The sequence below is a fragment of the Phalaenopsis equestris genome, unplaced genomic scaffold (genome assembly GCF_001263595.1).
Source record: "Phalaenopsis equestris unplaced genomic scaffold, ASM126359v1 Scaffold000694, whole genome shotgun sequence".
Classification (NCBI taxonomy): Eukaryota; Viridiplantae; Streptophyta; class Magnoliopsida; order Asparagales; family Orchidaceae; genus Phalaenopsis; species Phalaenopsis equestris.
The window spans coordinates 91,069-108,337 of record NW_018165134.1 but is presented as its reverse complement, the minus strand read 5'-3'; the positions used below and the strand labels follow the sequence as shown (position 1 = coordinate 108,337).

At 35.9% G+C, this 17,269-nt stretch overlaps 1 protein-coding gene across 1 annotated transcript; it reads right to left on the bottom strand.

The window, feature by feature from the left end:
- Nucleotides 1-265: 265 nt before the first annotated feature.
- LOC110030290 (subtilisin-like protease SBT5.3) lies at nt 266-7,201 on the bottom strand. Its single transcript, XM_020732933.1, has 11 exons — nt 6,850-7,201; nt 6,625-6,737; nt 6,440-6,537; nt 6,192-6,356; nt 5,091-5,199; nt 2,634-3,168; nt 2,384-2,481; nt 1,473-1,718; nt 1,265-1,379; nt 956-1,169; nt 266-838 (listed from the first exon to the last, which is right to left on the bottom strand). The coding sequence occupies exons 1-11, from the start codon at nt 6,919-6,921 to the stop codon at nt 297-299; spliced, it is 2,307 nt and encodes a 768-aa protein (XP_020588592.1). The 5' UTR covers nt 6,922-7,201; the 3' UTR covers nt 266-296.
- Nucleotides 7,202-17,269: the final 10,068 nt, after the last annotated feature.

The window sequence follows — 17,269 nt, the reverse complement described above, 5'->3', positions numbered from 1 at the left end:
TCTTCAACACGTACTAAACAAAAGAATAAATACACATTGAGTTCCACATAAATGAAAAACAAAACTATCAATATATCAAGCAGCTTAATAAAAATTCAAAATGAAATCACAAAAATAATTGATTTTTTCTATTGGTTTCATAAACCAATTTCAACACTATGAACCTCCCATTCTTCTATGGTTCATAAAATCAACCCATGTTGCTTACATCCACTTTTAATTTCAGAAAGGAAAAACTTTCAGAAAGGAAAAAAAAGGGGTGTGGGGTAAAAAACACAACTTTAGATGATGAGTGGTTAAAATCCTTTGGATTTTATAGTTATGGGACTTCTAACACGATGTTTATTACCATCAGACCACTCAAGCAAGCCAAAAACATAATCTTTTGCAACAAAGTCACCTATTGGCGCTAAGGTAAGTTTAAAAGTTTTCTCTTCGCCAGCCTCCTTAAATGTGAGGCTCGTTGGCGCCACTTTTATCATCACCCCATTGGGACTGCGTACACGTGCCACATATGTTCCCGGCGTGCCCACATTCTTCAACTTACGAGCGACAGTGATCGAATCACTGAGCTCAGGAATGGTGATCGAAGGGTAGTTAAGATCAACCAATGCCCGAGCTTTTGATGGGCAGTTATATTTTTTGAAGGTGGAGATTTGAGTTGAGCTGTACCCAAGAGCACAGAGGAAGTTCAAGTAGTCAGTGACACTGAGGTCGTATACAAGACCCGGGTTCATGGCACGGTTGGGACGAACATGGCCCGACCCATAGTTGAATGGGTTGGCTTTGGCTAAAGTTCCGTTTTTTATTGGCTCCAATAGGTTATCTCGTGCTTTTGCTGCTCATTTCATCAACATGACATGCACACACGTCATTTAGCATGTCAAAAGTATATAGTATGTTCTAATTAAGAAGAGATTAGAGTGTTTATAACGCATGAGACTAGTATGGGCACCTGTAGTCATGATTGCTGATTTGATAGCAGCAGGACTCCAGTTCGGGTGAAGGGATTTGAGAAGGCCAACAATGCCAGCAACATGAGGGCAAGCCATGGAAGTACCAGACTCTAAGTTGAAGGGGAATCTACGTTTGTCGAAGTCGAGACCGGAGGGCGAGGTTCCTTCACTGTAAGCAGCGATAATGCTCACTCCTGGAGCAGTTATATCAGGCTAAAAACAGAAGAAAAAAAAAAATCAAATTTTGATGGAGTAAAAGCATAAGAAAGTACCAGAAAGCATTTGAGGTTTTAAGAATTCATACTGACCTTTAGGATTTCAGGATTTATGGTGTTGGGGCCTTGAGATGAAAATGCAGCCATGAATGGGGCTGGCTTTGTGCCAAGTTTAGTGACTGGATGGGTAATGGAGGCCTTTGGCGACCTATGAATTTAAGTAGTAATTAATTCATTGAAATTTATTAGGTTTTTTTTTTTTTACTTAAATTCTTCCTCGGGTGAACTTTGAAATATTTACTTGGTAGACTTGATGTAGGAAAGAAGCTTTAGGCCGTCAGAATAGGTGATATGGGTGGCCGGAAGGAAGTGAGGGTCGGCAATGATCTCATCGGCGGTGAAGTTATCATTGACTAAAATCATGCCGAGGCCGCCGGCTAACTTGACCACCTCACCCTTTTCCAACCTAACATTTGCTCCTCTTGTACAGACCAAAATTTTTCCCTTCGCTTTCTTCTTGTCTAAACTTCCAGGAAGGCACTTGTCTCTGCCAAAATGGTTTTTTTAAAAAACAAAAATCAAACTTTGGGTCTATGGATTAAATCTTGCCACAAATATAAAAATATAAGTGTTAATTGCATTCTTAAAAACTAAATTTTATATTAATTATTTTTTAATTTCAAATAAGGGAGCAAAATTTGCCGAAATTGGAGCCTAATTTGAGTGAATATAATTTTCTCCTTATCATAATATGATTGGTCATGAATAAATCTAACAATATAACTTCATTCAAGCTCATCTTGTTTTTCAGCCAGATTTCTTTGCTTCATAACATACCTCAAAAAATCTTCTAACAATGTAGCCATGCTTTTAATGAATAAAGACAGTAATTAGTATGAGTAATAGATTCAAAGAATTACTGAGGATTGACTTTATAAAAATTGTATTTAAATATGCACTCAGTTGAGATGTGACTATTTTGGCATACCGCACTTTATATTTATTTAATTTCCCCAAATTACGGGAAATATTTGCATACGGACTACGCAGGTAAAGCTGCGTGCGTAATAATCTTTTAATAACCTCTGTTTTGCGGTTATTACGGGGTTTGTGGGAGGTTATTGATGTATTAATTTCAATAACATATAACCTCAATGACCTTTCAATAACTTTCATGACTTTTAATGCACCAATTCTAATTCTCAAACTTACGCATCATCGCTAGAAGCATCGGCATTTGCAGCATCAATCGAACGAATCAATGGGTACAATTTGTTCTTCGCTAAGCTTTCGCTCGAAAAGCTCTGCCCCTGAAAAATAACAAAAATTCATTAAGAAAAAAATTTCTATGCTTATATAAACTTTTAATCATCATATTTCAAAATAGACAGAAGGGACCAATCCAAATCCAAAAAGAATATGAGAAATTCTTATAACAAACATTCATTTAAAAAATTCAAACCATGAATTGCCGCTTCTGGTCCAACACAACATAAGAAGGGAACTCCCTATCAATGGTGCTGGCTCCAACCGTAAACAGCCACGGCGCGACATTCGAGACAAATGCCGGCACCGGCCCCAAATTCCCCGCCGACGTAACGACTGCAATCCCATTGTTGACGGCATGAAAAGATCCAATTGCAATCGCATCTCTGAAATAGTTGACGGCCATGCTACCGAACGAGACGGAGATGACATCAACGCCGTCTTTGATGGCGGCTTCGAAGCCGGCAAGAATGTCGGCGCTGAAGCACTGGCTGCCATTGATGGGAGGCCAGCAGACCTTGTAGCCAACCACACGTGCTCGGGGAGAGCCGCCTTTGGCCGTGCCATTGCCGAAGCCGAGAAAGCTGGCGTTGGGGACGAAGCTTCCGCCGGCGATAGAGAGCGTGTGTGTGCCGTGCCCGTCCTGGTCGCGGGGGCTGTTTAGAGTCGAGTTTACGACGCCGCCGGCGGCTAAATAGCCTTTGTTGAAATATCGAGCGCCGATCAGCTTCCTGTGTAAAATCAGTATTAGAGATTGAATGGCACCAACACATGAATGCAAAGATGATGTCGTTGGAATTGAAAATTATGCTGTTTTAGATCTAATCTTATGGCTTGAAGCTGAGAAACTTGTCTTAGAAAATGCAAAATTTTATTAGTTTCATCGAACAGTGGTGTGTTTTAATTAGGGGCGTAAACAAGCCGAACAGGAATGATCCCAGGCGCAGCTCATGTTCGCTTCGTTTATATTTCGAGCTCAAAAAGTGTGTTTGTATTCAACTCATTTGCTTAACGAACCGAACACGAGTTGTTCCCGAGCAAAGAGTCCTTTTGACAACCTTAATCATGTAGCTATAAGATGTTAAGAGTTGAGGCAAGTTTTAAACATTTTTATGTATATTAAAACATCATTTGAATCTAATTTAATAATTTTTATTCTACTTTTTAAATCAATATTCTTAATTGGTTATAAATCTTTGTAGCCTTTTATTTAATTAATTCTTTTTAAAATACTACTCATCACTATATATATATATATATATATAATTTTATATAATAATTCTATTGCTATAAATGTTCAAAACGAAGATTTTTATTCAATTAAACCATTTAATTATTTTTAATTAAATGCAAATAATGAACCCCGAATCAGGTGCATTCACAATGTGACATCATGAAAAGTGAAAGCAATGGGTGCAGGGGTACTTTGATAAAATAAAACAAAGCTATTATGTGAGAAAAAATATTAGGTGCGGGGTCGGGACATAGAGATGGGCTTGAAATTCAATGGATCATATTTATGTGGAGCTAATAAGAAAAAAAAACTCATTTTTTTTTATGATCTGGCCAGTAACAAAGAGAATATTTCTCTCGTATTATTCTGCATTATTCAAGTATTATTGTGTTATTATAACACAGAGAATATTCCTAGAACAGAATAATACATGAATAATATCATAATAACACCTGAATAACGCGAAATAATACGGGGGAATATCTTCTTGTGCTAAAACGAGTTTTTTTTTGTTTTTCTATCACCTCCACGTGACATGATTTTGTTGGACTCCGGACGTATTTAAGAAAATTTTTAGTTTTGAAGGGAACGAATTAATTGCCGATAAAGTGATGAGTCGAAAAATAAGGGAAAATTTTGACCAATAAAAATAAATAAATAAATAATCAAAATAATAAAATGAAAGATAAAATAAAAGATTGAAACATGACCACCTTACCAAAAATAAATATGATAAATGCATTAACCAAAAATAAATTATAAATATTAAATGAGCACAAGTTATATAACAATTTAATATGGAAATTGATTCTCTCTTGCTAAAAAATCCAGAAATTTGAAAAATGGCTAACCTTAAATGTCATTTTCATATTCATATCAATATATATAGACATTAATAATTTATCACCATTCAAATCATAATAATTGGCATATGACAAAAATTAAAATTTATTAATAAAGAAAATGGTCAAGAGAAAATGACATTTTTGCTGAGCATAGCTGCCGTTTGTATCATCGTATGAGGCTCCCATGGGAACATATTAATAGGGTATTTATTATTTAAATCTTTTAAAAAAATATTTTAAAAATTTTATTTTATTTTGCGAACAGGCAGATTTTATCTCATTAACGGTGCATTTGGGGCAGTTTGTGTTTATCCAGATAAGTCATTTATCTGGAAACGAGGTATGCAATGTTCAACTTGCGTTCCGTGTTTAGTATGAAAAAACAACTTAATTTTCTGATAAGCTACTCAAACGCAATTTTCAAAGATGAGACTGTGTTTTTAAACGCCGCCGTAGCGGTTAAGCTGCCCCAAACAGAACCTATCATTTAAAATTATTTGAACGCATTAGATAATATAATTTAAAAGCTTATTAGATTAAGATAAAATAGTGAAATAAGTTACAGCATTGAAACCTGTTGCAGGAGAACTCGTGCTTGCTACCATTCTGGCATATTCCTTTCCATTTAGAAGGAATGGGTCCCATGTCATCATCCCTGAAGCTCTTGGACTCTGGCCAGACACCTGTATAACAATCATCAAAAATTGCATTTCCATCTCAATAGCTGGGGAAGTCGAGATAATCCAACTGAGAGTTTTATGCTCTTGGAATTTGTTGACTAAACCAAAAGCCTTCATACCTTGCAATACTTTACTTTTAGATAGATTTTTAAATAACGGCGTTTCAGAGTCCAATGAATGAAGTTACGTGGATGTGATAAAAAAAAATTTTAAAAAAATCATTTTAGCACAGGGGAATATTCCTCCGGTGCTATTCCGCATTATTCAGGTATTATTCTGATGGATGAAGTTACGTGGACGTGATAAAAAAAAATTTTAAAAAAATCATTTTAGCGCAGGGGAATATTCCTCCAGTGCTATTCCGCATTATTCAGGTATTATTCTGATGGTATTCATGTGTCATTGTGTTCTGAGAATATTCCCGGTATTATAATAACACAATAACACATCAATACCACCACATTAACATCCAAATAACGTGAAATAACACAGAAGAAATGTTCTCTGTGTTACCGGGCTGGATCACAGGAAAGCGCGTGCGTCCGTATATCAGTGAATTCCGAACGTAGCTCTACGTTAGGAGTCCTGATGTAATATTTTTTTTTTGCACACGTAGCATCAGAGATTCTTAAGAATTTAAATATCTAACACTGAAAATTGAAGTTTAAATGTTTAGATATATATAAACATAGGAATTAACCCAAAAAAAAAGTAAAAAAAAAAAAAAAACTTTTTTTTAAATGCTCGGATGCTCTTTTTGGCTATTACTATTTTATAAATATAAATACAGAAATTTTTAGTAGTAGAGATGCAAAAACATAAGAATTAGGTGGCTTTACTGTAAAAATCCTTTTTTTTTTTAAGGAAAAAACATTAGGATTCTGAAGAAGTAAAGAGATGAAATCATGATTGTTGCGAAAACATTAGGATTCTGAAGAAGTAAAGAGATGAAATCATGATTGCTGCGAAAAGCTTAGCAATGATTAGTGTCATACCACCATCAAGATTAGCGATAATTACATCTTCCCCAAATCTAGCTTTTGTCCACAGAGATTGCTTCGGGACAATGCCGTCTCTCTCCAGGCCAAGGAACTGCCATGACCGAGTTGTGTGGAGCTTGTGCCCTCTGTTCTCAAAAACAGAAACAACTCCGGGATGCTCTGAAGAAATATAATTAATATAGTTAAAAAAAAACAACATAAATCTTTCAGAAAATGTGGAAGTAAGAGAGAATTCCTCTCACTTGAGATCTCCAGAGCATCTTCCTCCTCCAGGATTGCTGCGAAGCCATTGATGCATCTTGTGTAAGAGTAGAAGATTGCATCCCTGGCCTTCTCCTTGCTGCATTAATCCTCAATTACTTATATTCAAAAAATTTCCATAAGCAAATAAATAAATAAAGCATTATATTTCATGCCGTTTCTGCACCTCTGAAGGAATGATTCCAAGAGCTCAAAGTGGGATTGTGTCACGATTTCATTAGCATCAGCAGAGAATTCTGCTGCAAAGTCGGATTGGGCTCCGAGGTAAACCACATAGGACTGTAACAAAAAAGAAGAACATAGGAGAAGTGAATCACAGATTCAAAGTGACTGCTTTGCAAAAGATGAGAACTTTTTGATGGAAAGATTGGAAAAGTGAAATAAAGGAAACCTTTTGAGCAGCAAAAGCCGGGCATTGAAGAAAGTAGAAGGCTGAGATGAAAAGAAACGGCAGAAAGTTCATTGTTTTCTGGATCTTCTTCGTCTTCCTTCTTCTTCCTCTCTGCGCTAGAAGCACAGGTGCTCTGTTTATAGAATGACGAACCTTCTAAATGGGGAGTTTGAATGAATCACGCTGGCGCATTAAAATTGACGTTGATAATTATGCGAGTTGACTGATTCTGAAGACGGTTTAGCTTATATACCGTGGCATCGTTGTAGGGGTTCCCTTGGAAGCAAATCTACATCGGTGAATGTGATGGGGGCAACTTCCAATCAAGCAAAGCCACAAAGTTTCCTCGATCGAGATCTTTACTAGGAGGATCATCGAGATAAATCACTTCCCCTATAGATGACAAGGACTATCCTAATAAAATGATTAACGTTTGCCCGAAATGGTTCATCCGGGACTTCTACCACAAGGGATTTTCCATGCCTTTGTATCGTAGCTCCAGGTACCACAAACTCCTTCAACTTTTCTGCTCTAATCAACACCTTGATCGAGTTTTAATGATGTCTACACTCCTTCATTCATGGTTGTGATCCCAATGGTACCTGTAGTATTTCTTTGGGTCCCAGAGAAAAGCTCTAGCCCTTATCGACGATGCCTTCTTGAAGTAATAATCCTTTTCCTGAATTGTGTTCACTATCTCTGCAATGGACACTCTCGATGGAGTAGGTCGAGGAATCTCAAAATCATTTGATTGTTGCTCATAGTTTTGAATGAGCCTCTTGTAGTGTTGAGCCTGTCTCACATAATACTGGGTCAGTTGTTGCGCATGGCTCCTCGTCTGACTTCCTTGGTTGTTGTCACAACCAATCCCTCATGTTGGGGATTGGCTAGGAATAGAGCATAAAAGATGAAAGAAAAGCAAAGAGAGAACAATAATGAACAATGAAATTACATAACCTTTTTTCATGAGATGAGCCCCCTATTTATATAAATGGGGACCTCGAGATTACATTTTGTGCCCCTAATAAAGTAGCGACTGTAGGGGGTACTTTAGGTAGTATACATTAGTAGGGTCGGGAGGAGGCCTAAAAATGCACCCAGCCAGACATATGATCTAGGAGAACATCATTCTGCGGGGTCGACAGAAGGATATCAAAGGTCTACAACAAGTTCAAACGGCTGTTGTTGTTCGTCTGGTCCAATTAAGGAATCCCATTGAGCTAGTTGTGCGGGAGTCTGGTCGAGGTATCCTTCGAGCCAGTCGCCAGTAGTCTCTAGTTTTGTAGGTTGCATTTCGCCCAGCCAGTGAGAGCCTGGAAGTTTAAATATAGATCCTTAGGTGTTATCACCTTGCTATCATTTGTCAAAGGATCAAAGGTAGACACTTGGATCTTACCCGATGCACCCCTACTTGCACGTCATTTCCCTTGGGGTCAGTGGATATCTTTAAAATTTGTGTGGACCTATTTTGTATGTATATATTAATTTTCATAAATAATAAATCAAAGTAGGAGGTCTCCAAACTTTTTTTTTCTTCCATTGAATGACTACTCTCCCAAATACGTTATGGTACGAAATTTTTTTGACTACAAGATCAAATCAGATTATAAAACAGGATTTGTGAAAATTGGGTTTCAGTTCGTGTATGTAAATATAAGAGTTTGTGGGCCCATCCTATGTAAAAATTATATAAAATTAATATATAAATTATTTTTCCAAAACTTAAAAAAAAAACTTCAATAATAAGATTATGAATGCTTTTTCTTAATGCATATAGGGCAGTCTTTCAAATTAAATTATTCCTTGTATTAAAAATTTTCATTTATTTTACAATAGGTTAATTTATTATATTAAAATACAACATATATATTTATCCTATTTTAATTTATTTCAGTAGTATATATCCACCTAAAAATGAATTTGATGCTGTAGAGTTTCTGGACTGACCTGTGCAATATAAACACGAATGACTTCGTGTGCTGCTACTCGGTTCAACACACCAAGAACCTCATCAGTAAACACATAGGAATTGTGTGGTATCTAAAACAAAACTGTTTTATATATTTTAAGTTGACGGAGCGCTACTCTTGTCTAGACCTATAATTTTTAATCCTTCTAGTTATATACAACGATATTAAAATGACCTGTATCTAAAAATAAAATTATGCATGCTTGATATTAACTTAGTATACATAAAGACCTGTTGCACAAGAAGTATTTGGGCTGAATGAAATACATTTCAATATTACTATTTTTGATCCATCCTCGTCCCAACTGTATGTGTAGTTTCTTTATTTCCTTCATGTTGTCTGCTTCTCTATTTCTTCATAATATCAAAGCCATAGTTGAAAAGATCTACATTCTCCAACTAAAAGCCAATGGGTACAGTCATCTTCAACTCAAACTAGTCAACAACAACTCTTCCCTCTCAATAAAGTCCAAAACTTCAATCCCAGCTCCATTCAAATTCTTGTCTCTCAACAAACTAATTGCCACCAAATCAGGAGAAAAATTTGCGTACGTAAGACGTACGCAACGCTGCGTACGTCAGGGAGGTCATTCAGAAGATATTGAGGGGTTATATCCGCGTTATACCCCCTTTTAACCTATCTGTAACCAACATGTACCTTCTAGAATGGGTACAGTCATCTTCAACTCAAACCAGTCAACAACAACTCTTCCCTCTCAAGAAAGTCCAAAACTTCAATCCCAACTCCATTCAAATTCTTGTCTCTCAACAAAATAATTGCCACCAAATCAGGAGAAAAATTTGCGTACGTAAAACGTACGCAGCGCTGCGTACGTCAGGGAGGTCATTCAGAAGATATTGAGGGGTTATATCTGCGTTATACCCCCTTTTAACCTATCTGTAACCAACATGTACCTTCTAGCAAGTTCCGCGCATTTGTTTTCATATATTTGTAGGTTACAGGAAGGTTACAGGGGGTATAACGCGTATATAACCCCCCAATACCCTCGGAATAACCTCTCTGACGTACGCAAATTTTTCTCCCAAATCTATGGGTTTTGGTCCAGATATGATATCTAGATCTGTTTTTGCCAAGGATTCATTGTTATCCACATAAGTTAGCAATTGCCTGTAATCATTCACATCAAAGGCTTAATCAGATTAGTACCTACAGGAATATTTAGGATAAATTTGGTATAACCGAAGAACTAAATTAGATACATGTGATGCTCTTTGATTCAAAGAACTGCATACAAAAGTCATGGGACAAATTTGATTTTTTGTATGCATGTTGTGCTTACCTTTTTAGACATATAAATTTCAGCTATATCTTTCTTTGGATGGATAGTCCTTAATTTGCAATCAATCTTTAAAAAGATGCTAGTTTTGACTAGAGTAGACATCATATGACTTGATGGCACATAATTTCTAATGGATTATGGTTATATGCATTCTAGTTTTGACTATAATAGACACAACTTCATTTAAATTTACAATTTTCAGTATGTAAAACTTAAATGTAGCATGAAAATATTGCAAAGATGATATATAAAGAAAAAGCTAAAATATTGAGGTGTTTTACAATTAAAATAAAATAAATTCCGATACAAAACTTAACATAAATAGCACAGTCATCAAAAAAGGAAGCATGTTTTACTGCTCGCAAAAACCACAGAAAGTTGGCATACAACATATGTATGCAAAAATATTTTTTATCTTAGAAGTTTTGCGGTTAAAGAAATGTTGGTGCACTATCCCATTCAATGGAACAAGAAAGTGATGAATTAATGATTAATGAATTGGAGAAATACCAAACTAATGTGAATAGACAAATAAAGAAAAAAACCCACTTAATACCCTTGTTTCCACACCCATTTCAGTAAAAAACCACTCTGTATGGCCATGCACATACAATGTGCCCATACAGAGAATTTGACTTAAATATTTTTCTGTTTCATCAATAGGAAATAGTTTTGCAGAGCAAAATTATGTAATGTTTGGGTTCATGTTGCTATCAAGCAAAATATTGCTTGCTTTTAGATTGCAATGAACTATTATGTGTAGTGAATTGTTGTGTAGAAAAAGAAGACGATGTTCGATGCCAACAATGATGTAGAACTACTCTGTGTAGTGAATCTTGTAGATAAAGAAGACCACGACTGATACACAACACTTCCACAATTACCAAATCATTTCACTCCACACAAAATAAGGTGGCAAATAAGCTCAAAAGAAAGTTCATCACTTTCATAAAAAATAAGTTCAAGGTGGGTCTCATTATAAAATGGATTCAAGTACAGAAAATTCAGCAAAGAGAACATCATTATCAATGGCATGCTAAAACATAACATTTTCAGCCAAGAAGAATTAACCTCAACCAAGTGGTCAATACCTTACCAAGTGTTGCATCAACCAAGTGAAATATAATATCTGTAGTAAGAACAACAACCCAAACAAAAAAATACAGCTGTCATATGCAAAAAATTGAATTCAACTAAAAAAGAAACAAAAAAGGTGGACTACATAAATACATCCACCTCTCTATCTACCCAAGAAAATCATAAGAGTTTTCATCATGCACATTCTCATATCAAAAAAAATCGCATGTACCTTGCACGAGTTTGTTGCAAAAAAACCAAAAAATAAGTGAGGAAAATAAAATTCTAAAAAAAAGTCTTCCACCATGCTTTCCTTTAGGCATCTTCCTCCATGCATTGCTTCATAATTAGAAGTTTATGTCAAAATTTAGTTGTATAACTGGTTTGCTCGAGCACATGAGTTACACCATCAGTTTCTTCTGGTCATGAAATTTCTTAGCTCAATGAATTTTAACAAATTATTTTATGATGCCCTAAAAGTCCATAATGCCCACATTTGTGCACACTTTTGAACTTTCTGACATTATTTTCTACAAAATTTTTTATTCTTTTCTTTTTGGGTCTTCCTCTGGGCCTCAAAATTTTAGACACACCCACACATACGCTATGATCAATCACATCCCACTACTTCTTACTCGACATGATTGAAATGTGACATGTATAAGTCATTTAATGCCTTTATGAGAAAGTTAAGTATTAATCTTAAAATTAATTAAATAAATAATATTATGCCCTTACCAATCTATCAACATGATAACACTCACGAACATATGTATATAATAGATGATATTGTTTATATTCGATGAACGCAACAGTAAATGTATGACAAATAAGTGAATTGCCATACCTAACAACTACATACTTTAGTATACATTATTGATTGCCTCATTGTTAGTTATTATTTTCTAGTTGTAATATCTCTCAAACAGTACTCAATGTGCGGTTCTAACTCGTCTTTCCAATTATATGATGTCATCTTTATACTTGCTCTTTTCTCCATAAGCATAGTTTGGATCATGTAAACCAGGTCAACTATAGGCTTACTCTTAGTTTTTTCCAATCCATGCATTAAATGATGTCGTCATATTGTTCGCGTTATAATGATTTATAATCACAACGACAAATCACTTTTAGACAACTTGTATGGCAAACCAATCAAGATTGCATACACTTGTGGGCAAATATATCTTAACTCATTCATCTTAAATTCAAATTCACACTTAATATATGTGTTAGCTGCTGCCCATACCAAATACTAAACTTTATTGGTGTCGCTATAGTGAAATAACTTTTTCATATTCTTCCATAGGTGTGGCATACAAAACAAATGTTCAACATATGAAAAAGCACTCTTGATTGCTTCTCCAAGACCCTTCTTCATATCATATATAAATGCAAGAGGATATAATTCAAACCTAATGGATATACCTTATTGCTCTAAAACCATTGCCAAGTTTTCTTTTATTCTGTTTTAGCAACCGTGAATGATACTTTATGAAGCTCATCATTCCCATTCAATGAAGTAGCAGAAAATAACACACCAAGATGCCTTGGCTTCAAATGACAAGCATCAAGCTTAATTAAATGTCCGCAGCATGCTACAAATCCATCAATGCAAATTTTGAAACTCTCATAATTTTTTTTAATAGACAAGTCATGTCTACTGCAAACATATTTAATATGAGAGATGAGATTTTTCTTTATAAGTTCTACATGTAGTGTAGGGACTCGCCTGTAGTTTTTATCGACTGATCCATAAATGTTCTCTCGTTATTATTCTCTTGACTTCCACAGCTTCATATATGGTAATGATAACCCATATAAAATATCTAAAGCGTTGTTAATCTGTTTGGACGTATCTAGGGCTGTCAATTTGGCTCGTTGTTTGCAAACAGCTCGTGTTCGGCTCGTTAAGTAGCTCGTATTAGGCTCATTCATTAAGCCTAACGAGCCGAACGGGAACAAATTTTTAAGCTCCAAATGTAAACGAGTCGAACACAGAAAAAAGTTTGTTCGCTCGTCTTCGGCTCGAATTGACTCGGAAAAATATTTTTTTTTCTTTTCATAAAGGAGCAACTCATGGCTCCCTACGCGTTAATTAAAAAAGATGTTACAAAAATGAGGAGGGAGAGAGGATCCCCGCAAAAAACAAAAAGAAATACATGATGTCAAAAAAGTGGAAAAAGAGATAACAAAAGATATAATAACCCAAAAATACATATATCCCAACCAAAATAAATACCAATCGAAAGAAGTATGCCCCATATTAACAAGTAAAAGAAAAACTGTGCAAAAATAGCTATGTGAGTTGTAAGGCCAAAAATCCTCATCCAAAACAGTAAATCCTCATCCAAAACAGCTGTGGCCTGAAACTGAAAGAACCAACATACAGTGCATACAGTGCATACAGTGCATCCAGATAGTAAGGGTCCGAAACACATGATAACTGCAACTAAAAATCAGTGAAAAAACCTGTGTGAGCATCAAAAGAGCAAGGTAACAGCCATTGAGATCCTGCGAGAAAGACCTGCAAACGAAAAATGACCAACTGAAAGACCTACAACAAAAATGACATAGAGATGGCAGAAAATCATGATCGAATATATGGGGAATCCAATTTATCTCTAAGCAGAAATTTCCTTAACATGTATGAGGGGTGGAGGCTAGCAGAGATCCCTGCATGGCCCATTTTTGCCAAATAATCAGCTGGGACATTACCCTCCCTATGGATGAAGGAAAACTGAATCTGTACTTGATGGGAAGATAGTAGTTGCCAGATTCGATTAAACAGGTAAAGTAAATACCATAGGGTTGCAGTGGTCCTAGTAAGCATATTATAAATCAACATTGAATCAGTTTCAATGATCAGGTGAGTGAAGTTGTAAATCGCAGCGATCTGAACAACAAACAAAACAACCCACCCTTCAACTTCAATGGGGCTTTGTGCATAAACAGGAGAGGTAAAGTAACAAATTAAGTTCCCAAAAACAATTCCCCTTCAGCTTCAATGGGGCTTTGTGCATAAACATGAGAGGTAAAGTAACAAATTAAGTTCCGAAATACATTTTTGAAAACACCACCCACACCAGCAATATTAGGAGTTCAGCTCCCATCTATATTAACCTTTACCCAACCATGTGTAGGGAGTTGTCATCTAACTAGTAGAGGCCTTCCACCCATTCCCATTGTCATAACAGAACTAGTTAAGGGACTTCCCAAACTGCGCAAAACTTTAAAATAATAAGAAAGAATGTAAGAAACAGTGAGGGAAGGATTTGGGGGGGCAATTTGCATGTTTATGCCTATTTCGAGCTAACCATAAGAACCATAAAACTACTAAAGGGAAGGAGACGAGGTTCTTATCATATTTATTTGAAGCTTTCCAAGCTGCCAGTATCCCTTCCAAAATGCAAGTTTGCGGCCATTTAACCTGAAAGAAATTCCCAACCATCTGCCAAACAGTTTGGGAAAAGGAGCATTCAAAGAAAATATGTCTGATAGTCTCTTTGCCACAACCGCATAATCAACACCTTGAAGCCAATCTCAGCCCCTTGAATTTTCAGATATCATCAAGAGGAAGCAAAGAGAAGAAAAACCTCCACAAAAAGAAGGATAAAGAGGGCGACATATAACCATGCCATAACAGATGACCCCATTTCCATTTGTCAAAGTTATGCAGTTTGTCAAAGTTATTGTCAAAGTTATGCAGATTATAACAAAGCATTTTAGATATAGCAGTATTAGTAGAGAATTTCTAAATAGGCTTGTCAGGCCTATAAGGGCATAAAAGAATTTTAGCAATAGGAACAACATTTTCACCCAACAGTTCCCTTAATTTACTCATGTCCCAAAGACCATCACTCCAACAATCAGAGACCAACATGTCATTTAACAAATTAGAAGCCCCATCATGAAGATTAGAAATCCCCCATTATTCATGCCAAAAGGGTACCTTTCCCTCACCAATGTCCTAAAAAATGAATTGATTAGCCACGTTTCTAACCTTTAAAATGGCTTTCCAATTTTTAGAATCCAATTTTTAGAATCCCCAACTTTCCAATTAACCGAAGATGGGTGTTGATGAGAGCAGTACTTATGATAAAAAAGCTGAGCCCATAGGGATGAGTGATACACCTAAAATATATAGTATTTTTAGACGCATTTTTATACTTATTTTTGAGATATTGTGCTTTAATGGAAGATATTTGTGTGTTTTTCTTTCAGGTATAAGTAAAAAGGTGAAAAATGCTAAAATGAGTGAAAAAAATCAAATTTAGAGTAAAGATGTGAAAATTGTGCTAAAGTGTTTTGGCGCCTAAGCGCCGATTCAGCTTAATCGGCTTAAACAGAGAAGGTCATGCCTAAGCGCAAGAGGCCCCGCACTTAAGCGCCAAAGACAGTTATTTGATGGTTTTCTTCATTTGGTCGAATTTCGAAGAGGTATTTGAGGCACCTATTGGCAAAAGAGGGTGACTATGACCACTACAAACAAAAATATTATTAAAAGACTTGCAAAAGAAGGCATCCCTTGGAGAATACATCGAATTTGAGCACATTTTGAAGAGTTTCCAAGGCGACTTTTGGAGATTTATAAAAGAAGAAAGTTAAGAAATTTGAGATGGGTACTTGAAGAGGGAGAGAGTGCTGAGTCTTGAGAAGATCGTGGAGAATCTTGTGGAGAGATTCAAGCACCACAAAAATTTACTTTATCCTTTTTGTTTTTAGTTTTGTTTTGAGAGTTAAGAGTATTGTAAAAGAGGAGATTCAAAGGAACTTCAAGAGTTTGGTGGAGGATTTGAGATAAGTTTTTATCTTTTGTTTTTAAAGTTTGGATGGAAGTTGTGGAGAGTATTGATCTTTAATGTTGGAAGAATTTATGTTGGCTTAAATCCATGAATTTCATTTACTTCTTGATTTGGTCAATCCATATGTTAAAATTTAATGTGAGAACATGTAAGAACCGGGCTGGTATTATCTCAATCAACGATTAGAAAGAATCACATGAGGTTGTATGAATGAGAATGTAATTCATATGATTTAGTGCAAGTAAATAGGGAAATAATCATTGAAGGGTGTAGAGTTAGAGGACTTTAAAGTGACAAGTTAAATCCCCCAACTTGATTTATTATTTTAGGTTCTGATACGAGATGTTAGCACCCAGGTGGAGGGAATCGAGGGAACTCTAGAGTGAGAGCTGGTATCTTCCCCTGCCTGGTCGGTCTTCAGAATTATTCAAAGTTTAAATTAGCCAATGTTCTTTATAGCATCTCTAATAAGGGTAAAGAATAAAATTGCTCATATTTGGCACAACACAATTTGCATACTTCCACAACAGAATTCCTATACTTATCACTAATTCATGATAAGTAGAAAGATATTTTTGAATTGTAGTGTTTTTCTTTTACATAAACTTAAGTTATCTTTTTTAAATTGTTACTGTTCTGTCAAAATATAAAAAAAATACCAATACCAATTTAAATTTTAATTACTGTGAAGGTCCTCTGAATCTCTTCCTTTCTTTACAGCACACAGAATTCCTCTTCGAAGTAGCAAGGAGGAATAAATCTCTCACTTTCTCGAAGAATTCCTTACACTATTGGAACCTTTCTAACCTCCAGGAACTCTCTCTGGCACTTCCCCCTCTCCTAGACTCCCTTCTTCTTTTTTTCAATTTTTGGCCAAAATAGTCTTTTAAAATTGTGGATGAGCTTTCCCAAGTGTTTTTCCCAAGTGTTGTCTAAGCATCCATTCAAATTTTGGCCTTATCCAAAGCTTGATTGGGCATAACCGCCGAGCTCGCAGTCGGCGGCCTCGAGGGCGCCGTCGGCGGACCTTCATAATGAATTAATTCTTGAGTCTCGGGAAAATCTCGCCGTCGGCGGGGTCGATGGCGTCGTCGACGCCCTAGTTCACTTCTGCACATTTTGGTCCTTTTCGCTCCAAATTTGCTCCTTTTTGCATCTTTTTTCTCCAATGACCCTAATTCATCATTCCTGCAACAAAACATCAAAAATATCTTTCTTTAAAGTGCAATATCATCAAAAACAGTATAAAATAGGTATGAAAATCTCAA